This window comes from the organism of the source record quoted next, unplaced genomic scaffold, assembly GCF_019419815.1.
Source record: "Pyrus x bretschneideri cultivar Hongxiangsu unplaced genomic scaffold, Pyrus_bretschneideri_v1 Contig29, whole genome shotgun sequence".
Classification (NCBI taxonomy): domain Eukaryota; kingdom Viridiplantae; phylum Streptophyta; class Magnoliopsida; order Rosales; family Rosaceae; genus Pyrus; species Pyrus x bretschneideri.
In genome coordinates this window covers 386,693-405,250 of record NW_025999601.1, presented here as the reverse complement: position 1 = coordinate 405,250, position 18,558 = coordinate 386,693, and the positions used below count along the sequence as shown (strand labels likewise).

Sequence of the window (18,558 nt, the reverse complement as noted above, 5' to 3'; positions counted from 1 at the left end):
TTTGCAAAAATGGTCAAAGACGGGTTAAACTGATTTTGCAAAAATGGTCGAAGACGAGTTAAATTGAGCTACAAAAATGATCAATGACTAATTGAACTGATTCTGCAAAAATAGTCAAAGAGTGTTGAATTGATTATGCAAAAATGGTCGAGAATTGATTGAACTGATTTTGCAAAATAGTGAAGGACGGGTTGAACTGATTCTGCAGAAATAGTCGAGGACGAGTAGAACTAATTCTGCAAAAATGATCGAGAACTGATTGAATTGATTTTGCAAAATAGTCAAAGACGGGTTAAACTGATTCTGTAGAAATAATTGAGGATGAGTTGAGCTTATGACACATAACTCCCGATATAACAGTAAAAGCAAAAATAGTATGCGGAATTCTTGTAAAGAACTCTAAGTGATTTTTTTTTTAGTGAAACTATAACGTTAGTAAGTTAAATGTTAACTTACCCATAGACGGGGTTACAACCCACGCTGTCATTTAAGGGCACAACACATTTCCACCACTATGATAAATGACCACTTGCTAACTTGAATGGCCCTTGCAAACTTGAAGTGATTAATATAAGAATTTCAAAAATTTCATGGCAAATCAATAAATAAACGTGTTTTATTTAAACCATGCGTCCCTAAAGTGCTAAACCCTAGATCAAACCTCGCCCTCTTTCTCCCTAACCCTAGAAATCCTAACCATGAAAACGGTCTCAGGGATCGTTGTCTCATCGAAGCCAATATCTCTCTCCAAAGCGACCTCCATTTTGTCCTCCTTCATCACTAGCGACACCGACGCGTTGCAAAAGTTCAACGTCTACCTCTGACGCACCTTGACATCGTTCAAGGAGCTGAAGTTACTGCACAAGGAGCTCAAATCGTCGAGGTTGAAACGGAAGCAATTGCGGCGGCACAGGTCGGAGACCGAAAACAACGATGCAGAGACTGTTGGAGAGAATCCAGCGCAGAGTGCCGGTGAGAGTGAAGTGAGTCATGGGCTCGAGTTTAAGCCGAAAACGCAGCGACAGGTAGTGGATGTCGAAAGGAAGAAGAAGGAGAGGAAGAAGGGTGAGGTTCGTAATTTTGGGGAAGATGGAGGTGGAATTGCGAGAGGGATGGGACGGTGGTGAAAAGAAAGAGGCATCTGATTCAGTAAAGGTGCCTAGGAAGAAGAAGAAGAAGAAGAGGGACAATGATGGTAATTCTAATGAAAATGGATGGCGAATTGACAAAGGAGATGTTGGGTTAAAATTGCAGGGAGGGCAAATGTGGGTGTTGAAAGGAGAGAGCTGGCTGATTCAGTTGATACGCAAAATAAGAAGAAGAAAAAGAGGGACAATGTTAGCAATTCCAGTGAAAATAGGGTTCAAATTAAGAAGGGACATGGCGGGGCTAAAACGGGGAGCGAAGAAGCAAAGAAAGAAGATAGTAAGAAGAGGAAGAGGAAGAGTGGGGTATTAGAAGATGATCGAAGACGGGTTGAATTGATTCTTCAAAAATGGTCGAGGACGGGTAAAACTGATTTTGCAAAAAATGTCGAGGACGGGTTGAATTGATTTTGCAAAAATGGTCGACGACGAGTTAAACTGATTCTACAAAAATGATGAAGGATTAATGGAACAGATTTTGCAAAAATGGTCAAAGACGAGTTGAACTGATTCTACAAAAATAGTCGAAGACGGGTTGAACTGATTCTGCAAAAATAGTCGAGGACGAATTGAACTAATACTGCAAAAATTGTAGAAGACGGATTGAAATGATTTTGCAAAAATGGTCGAAGACGGGTTAAACTGATTCAGTAAAAATGGTCGAAGACGGGTTGAACTGAGCTACAAAAATGATCGAGGACTGATTGAACTGATTTTGCAAAAATAGTCAAAGACTAGTTGAACGAATTCTGTAAAAATGATCGAGAATTGATTGAACTGATTTTGCAAAATAGTTAAGGGCATGTTGAACTGATTCTGCAGAAATAGTCGAGGACGGGTTGAACTGATTTTGCAAAAATGATCGAGAATTGATTGAATTGATTCTGCAAAATAGTCAATGAAGGGTTGAACTGATTATGCATAAATAGTCGAGAATAAGTTGAGCTTATGACACATGTTAATTTTGTACGAGTTGTGAAGACTGGGTTATATTAATAGCCCTAAAGCCTTAGGGGTATTGTTAGTATTTTAAAACATTATTTTCATGTTTTTGTGCTGAACTTTAGTTGTTTTTATGTTTTTATTTCTCATTGAAATGTTTAAAAACTAATGGAGTTCCTTAAATATAGTAAATTTTTTTTATCTCTGTATCTAAAGCTCCCTATCCATTTTATGTCAAGTAATATGTGGTGTAACTTCTGATATAACAATAAAAGCAAAAATAGTATGTGGAATTCTTGTAAAAAACTAGAAGTGAATTTTTTAATTTTTTATTATAATGAAATGAACCGACAGCGTTTGAACCCACGGTATCATGTAAGGACACAAAATTTTTCTATCAGTGTCGTAAATGGACACTTGCTAGCTTGAAGTGATTAATATAAGCATTTCAAAATTTTCAAGGCAAATAAATAAATAAACGTGTTTTATTTAAACCATGCGTCCCTAAATTGAAAACCCTGGATAAAACCTCGCCCCCTTTCTCCCTAAAACCCTAGAAATCCTAACCATGAAAACGGTCTCAGGGATCGTCGTCTCGTCGAAGTCAATCTCTCTCTCCAAGGCGACCTCCACTCTGTCCTCCTTCGTCACCAGCGACACCGGCGCGTCGCAAGAGTTTAGCGTCTACCTCCGACGCACCTTGACATCGTTCAAGGAGCTGAAGCAGCTGCACAAGGAGCTCAAATCGCCGAGGTCGGAACGGAAGAAATCGCGGCGGCACAGGTCGGAGACCGAAAACGACGACGCAGAGACCGTCGGAGAGAATCCAGCTCAGAGTGCCGGTGTGAGTGAAGTGAGTCATGGGCTCGAGTTCAAGCCGAAAACGCAGCGACAGGTAGTGGATGCCGAGGGGAAGAAGGAGGAGAGGAAGAAGGGTGAAGTTCGTAATTTTGGGGAAGATGGAGGTGGAATTGCAGAGAGGGGAGGGGACGGTGGTGAAAAGAAAGAGGCATCTGATTCAGTAGAGGTGCCTAGGAAGAAGAAGAAGAAGAAGGACACTGATGGTAATTCTAATGAAAATGGAGGGCAGATTGACAAGGGAGATGCTGGGGCTAAAATTGCAGAGAGGGCAAATGGGGGTGTTGAAAGGAGAGAGCCGGCTGATTCAGTTGATACACAAAATAGGAAGAAGAAAAAGAGGGACAATGTTAGCAATTCCGGTGAAAACAGGGTTCAAATTAAGAAGGGACACGGCGGGGCTAAAACGGGGAGCGGAGAGGCAAAGAAGGAGGAGAGTAAGAAGCGGAAGAGTGGGGTATTAGAAGATGGAGGTTCTGATGCTTCGGAAGAACAAGGGGATAAGAAAAAGAAGAAGAGGAGGAAAATTTGAGAAGACAATGACACAATTGTTCATTGCTGTCGGTTTTGAGTTTTCTGGGATTCGGTGGAGATTTCAATTCCATGAGGGTCTGCTGCTCTGCACGTTCAGGGTAATTTTGTGGGGATACTGTTTTCTATGTAGTGCTAATTACCAATGCCAGGTGATATTATTGATTGCAATGAAAACTTTGATAATGCCATATCGATTTTGATTCTTAATACGGGTGTTATCTCCGTTTGTGTTTTCTGCATTCGGTTTTGTATGTCAAGCGTTATGATTATTTCAAAGAACACTGATTCTATCACTTGCAATTTTGTAGATGGCTAATTAAATACTGGCCTTCGAAGGTGAAAAAAAAAGGCCTAGAAAGCGCCGTTGGATGATGTTTTAATCAATTGGGAAAACTGTGGTTACTCATATTTCCAACAAATAAAGGATGCTTCTTTCACTTGTTGGGGATTCCATACATTACATTCTTTGCATAAATACACGTTTTCCATTTATGTTTTTTTTTATCCCTGTTCTTTTTTTCTTTGATGGGTATTTGGTATTTCCTTTGCTCTTGTATATAATGATCCAAGGCCCTGCATATGCATACGGTTCTCCACCAGCATATTCTAATGTTGGGCATCTTTTTATTCTTCTTGGATCAGTTCATTTATAATAGTCTGTCAACTTGTTTCCTCAAGGCTTATAACTTTTTGAAGTTTGAACAGAATAACGCATAATCCTATCAGATACCGTGGTAACCCGTTATATAAGAGCACTACCAGGTATGATATCTGTGTATCAACTCTTCCGTGTTCGTGTTTCCTCTTATTTAACAATATCGCCCCCACCATCTTGCTTTCTCCTTTGCCAAGATTTCGTTCTTCCTATTTGCCTTAATATATCAATGTTTATTCATGTAATTGAAAACAAAAAAGAAGGGTACACAGTACCAGTTCAACACTAAATGCTGCAGAAACTGTAGAATCCTTACTCCTCGGTAATGACTCTTTAGATGTATATGTATTTTTGGTATACCATGTATATTTGAATTCCCTCTGTTTCTGATTTTTTTTTTTCTTGAGAAAAGATCAATAGCTTCATTAAGATAGTATCAACAGGGTTGCCACAAAATAAAATTTTGAAGACCCCTTTGTGTCGCCAGCAAGAGGCCATCTCTGGCAGCCAACGCCTCAGCCTGAAGAGGAGAATACACATGTTCAAGCTTTTCGCAGCAGCTGCCACAAAAGAGCCCTGATCATCCCTGATAATACTCCCAACACCCCCCTGTTTGAGTTGTTCATTCCATGCACCATCAACATTAACCTTGAGGAAGGAAGTAGAAGGACGAGACCAACGAAAATGCAACTGTGTATGAGCCCCGGTTCTTTGGGTGGGGGTAAAAGCCACTCTGTTTAATTCCTGCCACCAACAATGACATCGGGAGTGACAAGGTCAGGTGGAGTCACTACATCGTTCCACAAATGGTCGTTCCTTGCATTCCAAATAGCTCACATGAACATCAAACAAATCTCAAAATTTGATTGATTATGTTCGACAGCCCAGAGAGCTGAGCAATCTAAAACAGAGGAAGATCACGAAGTACACGGGGGATATCATACATTTTGAAAATGCAATCCCACATTAGATGGTTCGTGGATTCGCCATACGCTCCACAGAGAACACATACCATATCCGTTTTGAATCCTCTTTCTATGGAGATTGATTCATGTCGGGATGATATCCAATCCAATCCTCCAAACCCCAGTCTTAACCTTAGGAGGCACCCTAGCAGCCCATAGTTTCTTCCAAGCCTCACCGGAAGAATTAGCAGAGGAGGATGAAGCGCCTCCCTTCAAGATTGAATCCAGTCCCGGGTGACATGATACGCACTCTTGACTGAGAAGATACCTTTCCTGTCATAGTGCCATATGAATTTGTCATTCGGCAAGCGGAAGCTCAGGGAAAGGGACAGAATGCTTTGAACGTCCACATCCGAGAAGAGATGGCTCAGGAGCGGAATGTTCCGATTTTTAGACTCATCAATAAGGTCTTCTACAAGAATTAAGTCACAGTGAGGCGGTTTCGGGGAAAAAATCTGGGACCGAGAGGGAATTGGGAGCCATCTATCTTCCCAAATTCTCACTTTATCTCCCCTTAATAAAGAGGGATTAAGGGAAAGAAAAACTTTGGTAGGAGGAAACATTTGGCCACAAGCTTGTTCACCAAAATTTGGCCACAAGCCGGTTCAAATCGTCGCAGAAAAACTTTGGTAGGAGGAAACATTCATCGTATAGAGAGGGATTGACTGGGCAACAACCTTAATAAAGAGGGACTCTTTATTTTCTTCTTTCCAATTAGGAATAAAATAACAACAAATACAAGGGAAAGAAAAAAAAAAGTACAGATCAATTTACACCAGATAGAAAGGCTTGTGATTGCTTCTCATAACGAAAATGATCCTTCTTGGAGTCATCTGCAGACCAAATGAAAATGCCATGAAGTTTGCCCTCGCTGTTAAGCTTAGTACAAGCCGCAAAGAAGCCGTGTTCAGGTGACAAACCCCCGCTATTATCTGTTCCAAAGCTCACTAGAATCTTGCCACCTTTGTAATTTGAGCTCTGCATCTCGAAATATTTCAAAAACTGAGTTGTAGTCGTGCGATTGTCGTAGGCATAGAACTGAAAGTTAACGTAGTCAATGAGATGCCCGTACTTCCTCCACAATGCCAGGTAATTTCGCTGCACCGAGTCATCATCATATGGTGCTATTGATGTGAAGGACACAATATTGTTTTGCTTAAGGGAGAACAACAGTCGCCCAATGCATTCGGCAAATGTATTGGGATCTGTCTGGAAGTGTTCGTAGTCAATATCAATTCCATCCAAATGATATTTTCTGATTATCTGAGTTAGTGAGTAGACAGCATTTCTAACCCAAGAATTGATTGATTTAGGATTGAAGGACGCATTTTTGTTGCCAGCGGTATCACCTCCAAGACTCAGAGCTACTTTAGCATTTGGATGACGGGCCTTAATGGCGGAAACATTGGCAGGGGTGAGGTTCTCTGTGTCCCAGAAGACATTGAAGTCTCCGTTGGTGGGAGAAGGATTAATGGATTGTGTTGTATAATCAATAGCAAAGGAGAGGATGAAGTGAAACTCAACTTTGGAATCAACGGGTACTTCTGTGAAAGTGACACCTTTGTTCTCAGCTCCTATGTATTCTCTGAAGAGCTTTGGGTTTGCTGGGGCTGCTTTGATCATTGACGCTGCTGTGAGAAACATTTGAAGAAAAAGGAACGGTAGGAGCTTAAGTGAAATCATGGCTACAAGTGGAACTGTGAAAGTTTTGTACTTCTGGGGCCAATTGTGCGGCCTCGTTTGGAGGTACTTATACAGGTGAGCCTCAGATGGAATTACTTATGTTTACAATATTTTTGTTTTGGTGTTGGTGTCTCATTATTTTGAAGGATAATGTTACTGCATCGCAAATTCATTTGATTCCCCATCCAGTATGTTGACAAGAATATATGATTTCTTGGCGGATGTCACGAAACAACAGATACATAATAGATATCATTTTTGTTTATTAAGAATTCAACTTGTATCATTTGGATACAAAGTGTTGAATTGGTTCATTAAGTAATTAAGAACCTATGCGGAATGTCGTATTACAAACATATCCTAGTGTTTGGATTCTTAGGTATATACTTGGTAAGGAATATAGTGAGACTGCTTATTGCATAGAGCTATCATCTATTTGACGTGAATGCATGTCTACTACTGATCGATTAGTTAATTGTAGGCCTCCATTAACATGAAACCCTTATGAAGGCTATTTCGACACAATTGCTTGTCTACTTCTGATCAATCATTTGCAGGGCTCCATTAACTGGAAAGTGGAAACCCTTGTTAATCAACTATGTGAAACAATAAGTTCTACTTCATTTGCAGGGCTCCATTAACTTGACAAAATTAGTTTTTTTCTCGTTAATCGTAGGTGTTATGATGTCAAATTGTGAATACAGCTGTTGATTATGTGCTGGAATTTGAATATGCAGACGTAACATGCCATCCATTCAATCCACGATCAGTCTTCTATCGTGACCTGCTACTGCACACCTAGAAGAAAACCATGCTGTTCTTGTTTTCATTAGAGTGGAGTAACTTCCAGACGCTTAAGCTAAAGATAGGATCCCGTCTTCTTGGGCGGCTACGTAACTTTCAGGTGTCTTTTCCCCCGCGGCTGCGTGCATAGGTATGATTTATCCGGGTTTGGTTGGTTTCTTCTGTATACTAGGAAATCTGAACATTGTGCAACGACACGCCTTAGCCGAACAATTCAATTACACTTCTTGTTTGTTACCAAAAGTGTGGATTTAAAATAATGCAGGCCAGTCCTTTTCTGTGTTTGTTTCTTATATTCCAAGAAATGAAAAGGAACAGCAAGAATCTGCTGTTAAATATTATTGAATATTGAGAGGCATTGTACATTAATAATATAATTAGAGTGTTGTAATTGTCTCACTCTTTTGCTCCCTTCAGCTATTCTTAAGAAAAATGCAATCACGCTCAAACAATTTAATTTGGGCAAGTAATTAAAATGCAAAAAGGTACCAAAGAATAAACAAATATTAATGGGTCGCAAAACTATTCGGGCAAGTTACGGTCAGAAGAATGGGTTGAAAATATTCAGCATTTGGGAAGATCTGCAGGGGGAGGGAGCAGTTTTTGATTGGGAAGCTTGCCATCCAAGACTACCCAGCCCATCTTCAAGCCCCAGCTTGTGTGGATCTCCAGGTGGCAATGCATAAACCACACACCTGTGTATTGACACATGATACATTAACAATCATAATCAACAAAATCAACAATAGGAAAATATGATATGTCTTTGCGAGTTGTTATTGGCACATTCACCATTACTAATCACATTAGTAACTATATTTTCGTCTTTACGTAAGTCTTACTTCCATGACCATGAGAAAATTCTTGTTCCTAGATGCCCGATTAGGACACCGAAGTAAATGGTGTAAAATCTTAGGGGTTAGTTGATCGGACTGCCTTGTAGTCCAGAGTGTCGGACACATGAATTTCTCTCATAAGAGAGATGTGATCATTAGTGTGATAGTACATAGTTATTGATTTTGATAATTACTTTTTAGGTCATTTCAATTAGTTACCTGGATTATCGGCAAGAAAACGGATAGCAACCCACCCACCAGAGGGCACACCCACAGTGTTCCTCTCAACAGGGTCAACCAGGTTGAACATTTTAGGGTCCTTATTCCGGTCAAAGTTCCCAAACCCTTGACCCACAACAAAGAAATTGAACCCATGAAGGTGCAGAGGATGGCTCTCAGCACCAAGAATGCTAGTGTCCTGCATCACCAGCTCCACCCTAGAATTAAATGGTAGCACTACCAGCTTTGTCCCATTGCTCACCATAGTATCATTTGGTGGGGTCCCTGTATAGTTAAATGGGACTATGGGATTGGCTGGGAAGTCAGGACTGTAGACTCCACTTGATTGGCCAGAAAAGTGGGATTGGAGTAAGGCAGTGTTTGGCATTGCAAAAGAAATGTTGTTAATTGAGGCTGCAAACATTGTCCCATTGGGTCCTTGGCATGTTTGGTTGTTTGGGCTACAAGGGTTGGTTCCAAGGCCTATGGTGAAGAAAAAGTTCTTATCAACTTTTTGGGGGACATTAGCTGGGAATTGTTGGGTGTTCAAGCTACGGAGTTTGTTGGCGAATTTGGTTGCGAATGATGTGTCGTTCAGGGCGGGGAGGTTTGGTTTGAAGAGCGGAAGTCTCTTCGTTGTTAGGTTTTTGGTTTTGGAGGGCGATTCGTACTCTAGAATGCCAGCAACTGTAGAGTTGTCAAATGTGCCTTGGCCAGTCACATATGGCCTAGCAGTCATGAAAAATGTGGCGTTTGGGAAGTTGGGTTTGGTCTTGAGAAGAACATTTGTGGTTTGGCCGGGGGCAATGAGAATTGTGTGAGTCTCAAAGGGTTTGACATAAACAGCGTCGGCTTCTACTACTTTGAGGGTGTGATTTGCAATACTGAAGAAAAGCTCATCGTTGAGTGCTGCGTTGATTAGCCGGAGAAGGTAGGTCTTGCCGGGATGAACCTTCAGCTTGAATGCATCTGTAGAAAAGAGCCACACGTACAAAACAATTGAGATGAAAGTAACATGTTCTATAATATTGAATGGATGCACCATGGATACTTTTGATACTATATCGATAACATGTTGATACTTTTTGTTGGTTACATTGATATTGACACATTATCAACGACAATCAACGATTTATATGACTTCCGTTCCATATTTTGATACCTTTGGCAGAACAATTGTAAAGGGGCCCTGGGAGTCCATTGATGGTATAAGCATCAGAGACATTTGGACCTCCACCTGTTTGCAAGGCCTGGCTAATTATGGCTTCAGGGTCTGCATTCCACCACTCACCTGTATTTCAGATATAAATTATATAGCTTTTATTGGCAATTATATGCAATATTATAGGCAGAAAATATATTTGAAATTAGAATTAGTACCAACACACACACACACACATATAGTTAAATGTTAATTACCAAAAATAATTGGAACCTCCTTGTAGGGTTTAGTGAAAGGGTAAGGCACACCGCGCTTGGGAAGTATGATCAAGGGACCATAAACAGTTGATCTGAGCCATGAAATGTGAGCATGCCAGAAAAGAGTGCCTCTTTGCCCAGTAATGGTGAAATTGTAGACGTAACTGTTGCCTGTTTGTATGGGACATTGGGTCACATATGCAGGGCCATCGGCCCACCCTGATCGAAGTTGTCGAATACCATGCCTAGCAATTTAAAGAAATTAATTAACATTATTAATCAGTATTTATTTAGATTAATTATGCATGGTAATTGGGTGTAAAATATGAACAAAAAATGATTAGTTTCTATATTGCTTATGAAGTTGTAGTTGATGACTACCAGTGGATAGAAATGTTGTTTTGGACGTGGTTAGCCACTTTAATTAGGAGTTGATCACCCTCTCTAGCAATGATTCTAGGGCCAGGAAACTGCCCATTCACTGTTATTATGCTCTTTGTGTGACACAATCTTGTCACGTTCCGCAGTTTGATCTGTAAAATCATTTAAAAGGATAAACATAAGAACATAAAAGGAAAGGAAGAAATGGTTGCATGCGTGCATGCAAGGACTCAAACTTCATGTATGTGACAAGCTTAACATGTTTGACAAGAGTATACTCCCTTGTGGGTGCGTGTGTTTACATATATATGTACAACTAGCTAGTATATTTGTTATGACATATATATGCATTTGCACATACTTGAAACTTGTAGTGTCTGGTTATGCCAGCAAGAGCATGTTGAGGAATAACACAAAACGTTATGAAGGAGAAGAGAAAGAGCCTAAGAAATGGTGGTGTTGAAAGAAGATGAACACCCATTTTACACTCTTTCTCTCTCTCTCTCTCTCTCTCTCTCTCTCTCTCCTTTTTCTGCAAGAAAGTGAGAAGCTGCTACAATCGAGTGCGTGTTCAAGGAAAGATTTTGGGTGTGTATATATAGAGGAGAGGGATGAGTAGTGTTTGGTCGAGTAGGTGCATGGTCATAGAAATTAGAAATATAGTATATTACTTTTCTGTAGGATACAGGAAATTGTAGCTGAAGAGCTTGATGAATTAGCTATTATATTACAGGGATATGCGTATACGGTTGTTAGAACAACTTTAGAGTGGTGTCAAAGACAATCAAATATTTCTGTTGACCTCTCTCCTTTCTTTTCAAGTCCAACCTTTCCTAAGTATTTCCACGTCCCTCTGCATAAATGGACGTGATTTTGACCTACTTAATATTACTTTCCAGGCTTAGCAACAACTACGAGTCTGTCACGAAAGGTAACACGCATAAACAACTCTTCTTTGCATGCATGTATACACAAGTCGTAAGGGAACTAATGATGAATATATGTTATGTGAAATTTATTGGCAACTTGCATGTCGCTTTAAGTGTCAGCAATTTGTGTCCGGGCTTCTTATTATAGTAAGAAGGGTTTAGGGTTGATAAACAAAGTGATCGCGTGAATCATCCGGATAAGCAAACGAAAACTAAAGACATTCTACTTAAAAGTAAAAGAAAAATATATAACTGTGCTAGTAACTGTGATTACACTTTTGAATGTTTCATATCATAAGGATGTGATTAAAGATTGAGCTTACTTCTATTGCACGGGTTATATATCCTTATTTGACCATCTTTCTTTGTCTATAAAGTATAAACTAAATGTCATGAACTCTTAATAACCTTTATATTATTCATAAAATAACTTTAACCATTGTTTTAGATGAGGGGCTTCTGAATTTCATGGAATTTAGGCTAAATTTGTTAGGAATTCACTATAAAAATTAGATAGACTTGAAAATAACTAGATACAATACATTGGATTGAGAACTTTCAAGGTGTCATTTTGAATGTTCTTAATTTATTTAGTGTCTTTGTAATGCATCTTTAGTATTTGGAAAATGGAGATTAGTCTAATTACTTATAAGTACATGCAACATCTTTTCTCTTTCCTATGTGGGATTCATAATCTCAACTCGCCCCCTCACGTTTGGCGAAATTTTAAGTCTAACACGTGAACAACACAAATTAGATGACATGGAGCATATGTGGCCGTTGGGCTTCACACATATAACAACTTGCTATGATACCATGAAGAAAGTTGAGGTTCCACCATAAAAACCAATTGGCAATATGGGAAATAGTCTAATTAATTATAAGCACATGCAAATTCTCTTTTTCCCAATGTGGGGTTTATAATCTCAACACTTGATGCCTAGGTATGCTTGACCGATTTCTTCGTTTACAAGAATTCTCAATGATTTTGTTTCTGTAATCTTGTGCACTATCTATACATTAATTAAATTGGTCTATAAAAATATTTAAGTTCTTCTGCCAACAAATTGAATTCAATGTAAATGCGTTTACTTTAAATATATTAGGAACGATTTAGTTTGGCAGCGCCATTGTTTCTGGTGGATTGGTGCTTCATTTCTTCTGTTCTTTCTTTGGTTAGACACCTACATTGTAGTGCATGCTAGAGATACAGCACGAAAATGAGTTAATTTTGTTTTCTATAAATTCGGGGTTGTTATTACGAAAATATAAACCCTTTGTTTGCAGATTTTTGTCGGATGAAACTTCAACCCTTAGTTTAATTGGTTGTCTACTTGGTTGAAATATAAAGACGGAAAAATTAAACACAATTACCATCTAAGACGCGAAAATCATACAGAATCAATACTTTCATATTCAGCCTCTCACATTAGAATATTTGATACTTTTACAGTGTGTCCCCTCAACCTTTTTCTCCCCTCAACTCCATAGGAATCAGTACAAGAATTATTGAAACATAATTGATCAGATAATACATGAAAAAATTAAAGTTGTCAGTAATAAAAGAAGGGTTACAAATAATGACAGCAGTTTCTCGTCCAAAAAATGTAGCTTGGAATGAGTCAAACATTAACATGTGGGAAGATCCGCCGGGGGAGGAAGCAACTTTTGGTTGGGAAGCTTTCCATCTAGGACCAGCCAAGCCATCTTCAAGCCCCAACTAGTGTGGATCTCCAAATGGCAATGCATGAACCATACACCTGCAAGTACATTTTTTATCACATAAGTATATTAGGCGAAATAGCTTTGATTAAATTCTATATGTTACATCTTATAGTCAGAGTTGCAACGCTAAATTCAACTACTGCACTTTATTAATTTACTCACCGGGGTTATCTGCTAGGAGTCGTACGGCAACCCATCCACCAGAGGGCACACCCACGGTATTTCTTTCAACAGGGTCAACCAAATTGAAGTTTGCAGGGTCTTTATTCCGGTCAAAGTTCCCGAACCCTTGGCCAACAACAAAGAAATTAAATCCATGCAGATGAAGAGGGTGGCTTTCGGCGCCCAGAATGCTTGTGTCCTGCATGACCACCTCCACACTAGTGTTATATGGAAGTACCATTAGCTTTGTACCATTGCCCACCATAGTATCATTAGGTGGGGTGCCTGTATAGTTAAATGGGATTATAGGACTGCTTGGGAAGTCAGGGCTGTAAACCCCATTTGATTGCCCGGAGAAGTGGGCTTGAAGTAGAGCAGTGGTTGGCATTGCAAAAGAAACGTTATTAACTGAAGCCGCAAACATTGTTCCATTAGGTCCCTGGCAGGTTTGGTTATTGCTGCTGCAGGGGCTGGTTCCAAGGCCTATTGTGAAGAAAAAGTGTCTGTCAACCTTTTGGGGGACATTAGCAGGGAATTCTGCGTTGGCTAAGCTACGGAGTTTGTTGCTGAACTTTGTTGCAAACGATGTGTCGTTTAGAGCAGGAAGAATGGGTTTGAAGAGCGGAAGCTTCTTCATTGGGAGTTGAGTGTGGAGGGCTTTAGAGGTTGATTCATACTCTAAAATACCAGCAACAGTAGAGTTGTCAAAGGTTCCTAGTCCAGTCACGTACGGCCTGGCAGTCATAAAAAATGTGGCACTGGGGAAATGGGGTTTGGTCTTGAGCAGAACATTTGTAGTCTGCCCTGGGGCAATCAGAACCGTATCAGTGTCAAAGGGCTTGACATAAATGGCGTCGGCTTCTACCACTTTGAGGGTGTGGTTCGCTATGCTGAAGAAGAGCTCGTCATTGAGTGCCGCATTGATTAGCCGGAGAAGGTAGGTCTTCCCAGATTGAACCTTTAGCTTGAACGCATCTGCATAAAGACCGCCATATATATACAAAGTTATTTATGCAAGTTATAAATCACGAAATTATCATATAATTTCAGTTTTCCTTAATTTGATACCTTTGGCAGAACAGTTGTACAAGGGCCCTGGGAGTCCATTGAAAGTATAAGCATCGGAGACATTTGGTCCTCCACCTGTTTGCAAGGCCTGGCTAATAACTGCCTCAGGGTCTGCATTCCACCACTCTCCTGTATTCACATTGTATAGCTTTTGTTAGCATATAATTGATAAGACATAAATTTTTATATATGCTTATTAGTACGTTACATTTGGTGAGTAGTCTTATGCAGATATGAAGCATTACCGAAGATGATTGGAACCTCCTTGTAGGGCTTGGCGAATGGGTAAGGTACACCGCGCTTGGGAAGTATGATCAAGGGACCATAAACAGTTGATCTAAGCCATGAAATATGAGCATGCCAGAAAAGAGTGCCTCTTTGCCCTGTGACGGTGAAGTTGTAGACATAGCTGTTGCCTGATTGTATGGGACATTGGGTCACATATGCAGGCCCGTCAGCCCACCCCGATCGAAGTTGGCGAATGCCGTGCCTGGTGGTTTAAATGGTTAAGTAACCTCCATTTTTATCAAAATTCAAAATGCATGGCAACAAATTTAAGCTAGCACATATACTTTCTTTCCGAACTTGTTCTAAGTTAATTATAGCCGTACTATTAAATACCAGTGGATAGAGACGTTGTTCTGAACATGATTAACGACTTTAATAAGGACGCGATCACCTTCCCGAGCAACAATTTGAGGCCCCGGAAACTGCCCGTTTACCGTTACAATGCTCTTTGTGTGGCAGAGTCTTGTCACATTCTTCTGCTTGATCTATAAAATCATACAAAGGACAGACAATAAGAATCCCGAGGGGTGTGTGTAAACACATTCAAACAAGAACCTATAATTGTCAAATTGTTTGACAAAAGAATATCTTGTACGTATAGACATACATCAAACTTGTAGTGCCTCGTTATGCTTGCAAAAACATGCTGAGGAATGAGACACAACGTAATGAGAGATAAGAGAAAGAGTCTAAGAAATGCTGGTGATGACAAAAGAGAAACACCCATTTTGCTCTCTCCTTTTTTGGGCGGAAGAAAGTGAGAGATATGTAGGGTTTGGATGAAACTGAAGCTGCTGCAATGGAGTGTGTGTTGAATGAAGGTTTAGGGTTGTTTATAAATAGAGAGGTGAAGAGCTTCATGAGTTTTGGTATATATTTTAATATTTGTAGGATGCAATTGCTAGAACAACTTTATATATAGAGTGGTGTCAAAGACAATCAATTTCTGTTGACCTCCTTTCCTTTTAAGTCGATTCTTTCCCAAGTATTCCACGTCTCTTCATCTTCTGATGAACTCAAAAATGGACGTGATTTTTATCTACTAAAATATTATTAAGCTTACCAACAAATATATTATTATTTTGGCGATTGATGCATCTATTAATTAGCAGATGGCATCTGTACTTGCAGATGCAATAAGCCATACAGAAATAAGTTTACTTAATTTGCAAGTTTGGCTAAATAGTGAAACTGTCCTAGGAGAAAACAAAAAAGTAGATATTTCCAATTTCAAATACGGGTTCTCCTAATTTTTCATCGAGTTTTCTTAAGTTTACGTGAGCTTGAATGACACATATTCATATAATGATTGTGAGCTACTGTATTATGAGTTCGCACATTATGTAAATTCTTTTGTATTATATATATTCAGCATCTTCAATAGGGAATGGCAAATTTGAGATGCAAAACCATATTTACATCTCATTTTACATTTACAACATGGATCCTACTTAATTTTTTCCTTTTGGTTAGTGGTATCCATCACCAAAAGACATAGCAAAAAAGTTAATTTCGGTTTTTATTTACATTACACCATAGGAGAATTTTCTAGCAAAGAAAAGATGTGCAATGCCCATAAGCAGTGTCGAAGCCACCTAAGCAAACTTAAAAGATACTTAACGGAATAGACAAAATCCTACCAAAGTAAAACGAATATTGAATTTTATGGGGCAAATTGGTAAAAATCTAGTTTTATGAGAGAAAGTGGGATTGAAGTCGAGAGGCGGCGTTGGGATGTGTAAAAGGTGATGTGGCATAGGGACTTGAATTTATGAGGGCCCCCAAAATTTTTTATCCTTCTATATATTACATATGTGTGAATTTTCTAATAAAAAAACTTTTTGACTGAAAAGAAAAATCATCATTATAATTTTTATCTATATTACAATTGGTTAAGTGGAGTCTATACTTAATATATTAATTTTCCACTTTTCTCTAGCAACAAAAGAACTTGTATATTAGTTTCTTCCACTTTTCTCTAGCAAAAAAAACTAACTTGTGTCTTACTTTTTTTTTTCCACAAACACAAATGTATTTCTGCATCTCTCTTTCAATTGTGCTCCTTTTTTTCATGGATGGACCCTAAATCATAGCAATTAGATTCAATTAGTAAGAGTGAGATGCAGATTTCAATTAAATTTAAATTTTGATTGTTGAATTTTGTATGAATATATTGTTCAAAAAATTATGTTTTCTAAATAAGAAGGATCTTTTTGCTAAATTCGCATATGCCCCCTAATATGTCAGAAGTGACCCTAAAGTTGAGTTCCAAGGAGCTTGACGAAAAATAAACCAGTGAGAAACACAGAAGAGTAGAGAGAGAGAGAGAGAGAGAGAGAGAGAGAGTAGAATAATAAAAAATAAAAAAAAAATCCAACCACCCCCACGCCCCCCTCTTCTCCCTCTTTATTCTCCCGGGGTAATTTTTGTCATTTACTTTTTAGAATTTCGTAGTCTAAATTGTAACATCCACATCGTTCAGGGGAATATATCCTATAAGCTTGATATGTATATTCTCATATTTACCTAGCACGAGGTTATTTGGGAACTTACTTGCTTCGGAGTTCATCGGAACTCCAAAGTTAAGCGAGTTCGCGTGAGAGCAATCACAGAATGGGTGACTCATTAAGAAGTTCTCGTGTAAGTTCCCAGAAACAAAACCGTGAGAACGTGGTCGAGACCCAAAGTGGAACAATATAGTGCTACGGTAGAGTCGAACCTGAAATGTGGTAAGAACCCGGACCAGGATGTGACATAAATAACTTTGTTATATCGTGGACAATATTCTATAGGTTAATTTATTCAAAAGCAAGTTTTAGACCTCATGTATTCCACATGCAATGCAACTTTCTCACTTAGACTGCTTAATCGTAATGACAAATTAAGCAGATTAAAACATTGCTATATGAAGCTGTCGTTCTTAATATTCGTTCTTTAAATCATTATCTCATGGATGAATAGTATCAATACGGAAACCTCATTTGACGTGATTTGTCTTAAGCAAAGCTATCTACGCATGCACTGCATGTCGTGATCGAATTCGAAAGTGGATGGTAAGATTTCATTGTATATACTGCTCCTGTTGATATATATCGTCGTGACTAGAGCTAACCGCCTGCTGTTGCACCTACTAAAGGTTTTAGGTTTATTTATCCAGATATTTAATTTGTTCTTAATTTCAAGGTAATAAGTATTTTATTAATCATATAAAATGAAAAACATCATCTATTTAGAATACAATTTTATGATTATAAACACAACATAAAAGCAATACAAAATCTACCTCATATAACCACATTTAACCAAACGGAAAGTAATTCTCATGAGGACAAAACCTTGCATCACTTTCTGATACTCCTTCGACAAAGAAGCTCTGCTATGAGACATCACGAAGATGTCCTCATAATCCTTTGCTAGGCAAATAAACAACGTACCACAACAAAACAAAAAGACGACACAACAGAAAATAAACTTTTCAGAGGTACGATTACTCAATCATGGGAAACCCACACCTAACTAATAGAAAAAATAAGCTCATAAGGCTTATGTCTTATGAGTCAGACCTAACATTATCAAGACACATACCATTAGACAGGGGCTTTTGTTCTTAACTAATTAGTTTCTTGATCTCATTATCACTACAATTAACCAACTATATTAAAATATAGCAATTGCCATTTAATACCACGATCTAGTGGTATTCCTCTTCACTTGTAAGTGAGAGATATTAGGTTCGATTCTAGCCCATTGTTAGGCTAAACCCACCTCCTCCCTCTTAGTGTAGATCATGGTTTTAAAAAATATTAGGCGCTAGCTAGGTAGTGAGCTAGAGCCTAACGCCTAGGCAGACTAGACTGATTTAGATTTATTATATATTATATGACTATATAATTACTTATTTTATGTATATAATATGATAGTCTAAAGAAAAAAAGCCATTATTTA

General features: G+C 38.8%; 4 protein-coding genes and 1 pseudogene across 5 annotated transcripts; 2 read left to right on the top strand and 3 right to left on the bottom strand.

Annotated features, from left to right (window-relative positions):
- Positions 1-698: 698 nt before the first annotated feature.
- On the top strand, positions 699-1,973 carry LOC125479434 (annotated as a pseudogene).
- A 605-nt stretch (positions 1,974-2,578) lies between these two features.
- Positions 2,579-5,801, top strand: LOC103945656 (neurofilament medium polypeptide). 2 transcript variants are annotated; one of them, XM_009356249.3, is made up of 2 exons: positions 2,579-3,577; positions 4,185-5,801. In XM_009356249.3, exon 1 carries the CDS (start codon positions 2,656-2,658, stop codon positions 3,475-3,477), a length of 822 nt encoding a protein of 273 aa, XP_009354524.1. In that variant the 5' UTR covers positions 2,579-2,655; the 3' UTR covers positions 3,478-3,577; positions 4,185-5,801. The 2 variants fall into 2 exon arrangements, with proteins under 2 accessions (XP_009354524.1, XP_048444751.1); XM_048588794.1 differs by lacking the exon at positions 4,185-5,801 and adding an exon at positions 3,788-3,916 and having other exon boundaries at positions 2,580-3,577.
- On the bottom strand, positions 3,524-7,452 carry LOC103945658 (chitinase 2-like). The gene has a single exon (XM_009356252.3). It carries the CDS (start codon positions 6,780-6,782, stop codon positions 5,865-5,867), a length of 918 nt encoding a protein of 305 aa, XP_009354527.1. The 5' UTR covers positions 6,783-7,452; the 3' UTR covers positions 3,524-5,864.
- A 302-nt stretch (positions 7,453-7,754) lies between these two features.
- LOC103945698 (laccase-17) lies at positions 7,755-10,982 on the bottom strand. Its single transcript, XM_048588793.1, has 6 exons — positions 10,803-10,982; positions 10,442-10,593; positions 10,061-10,305; positions 9,804-9,932; positions 8,642-9,610; positions 7,755-8,281 (listed from the first exon to the last, which is right to left on the bottom strand). Exons 1-6 carry the CDS (start codon positions 10,920-10,922, stop codon positions 8,151-8,153), a joined length of 1,746 nt encoding a protein of 581 aa, XP_048444750.1. The 5' UTR covers positions 10,923-10,982; the 3' UTR covers positions 7,755-8,150.
- A 1,782-nt stretch (positions 10,983-12,764) lies between these two features.
- On the bottom strand, positions 12,765-15,420 carry LOC103945657 (laccase-17-like). Its single transcript, XM_048588792.1, has 6 exons — positions 15,221-15,420; positions 14,947-15,098; positions 14,571-14,815; positions 14,326-14,454; positions 13,258-14,232; positions 12,765-13,130 (listed from the first exon to the last, which is right to left on the bottom strand). Exons 1-6 carry the CDS (start codon positions 15,338-15,340, stop codon positions 13,000-13,002), a joined length of 1,752 nt encoding a protein of 583 aa, XP_048444749.1. The 5' UTR covers positions 15,341-15,420; the 3' UTR covers positions 12,765-12,999.
- Between the last annotated feature and the right edge of the window lie 3,138 nt (positions 15,421-18,558).

What these genes read in the sequence shown, in the direction of transcription:
- LOC103945698 (XM_048588793.1), bottom strand. Translation starts at nt 10,922, where the DNA reads ATGGGTGTTCATCTTCTTTCAACACCACCATTTCTTAGGCTCTTTCTC. An exon ending in CCAGACACTACAAGTTTCAA is followed by an intron (nt 10,594 to 10,802) that starts GTATGTGCAAAT and finishes ATGATTTTACAG; the next exon opens with ATCAAACTGCGGAACGTGAC. An exon ending in TTTTCTTGCCGATAATCCAG is followed by an intron (nt 8,282 to 8,641) that starts GTAACTAATTGA and finishes GTCAATACACAG; the next exon opens with GTGTGTGGTTTATGCATTGC.
- LOC103945656 (XM_009356249.3), top strand. Translation starts at nt 2,656, where the DNA reads ATGAAAACGGTCTCAGGGATCGTCGTCTCGTCGAAGTCAATCTCTCTC.
- LOC103945658 (XM_009356252.3), bottom strand. Translation starts at nt 6,782, where the DNA reads ATGATTTCACTTAAGCTCCTACCGTTCCTTTTTCTTCAAATGTTTCTC.
- LOC103945657 (XM_048588792.1), bottom strand. Translation starts at nt 15,340, where the DNA reads ATGGGTGTTTCTCTTTTGTCATCACCAGCATTTCTTAGACTCTTTCTC. An exon ending in CGAGGCACTACAAGTTTGAT is followed by an intron (nt 15,099 to 15,220) that starts GTATGTCTATAC and finishes ATGATTTTATAG; the next exon opens with ATCAAGCAGAAGAATGTGAC. An exon ending in AACAACGTCTCTATCCACTG is followed by an intron (nt 14,816 to 14,946) that starts GTATTTAATAGT and finishes TTAAACCACCAG; the next exon opens with GCACGGCATTCGCCAACTTC.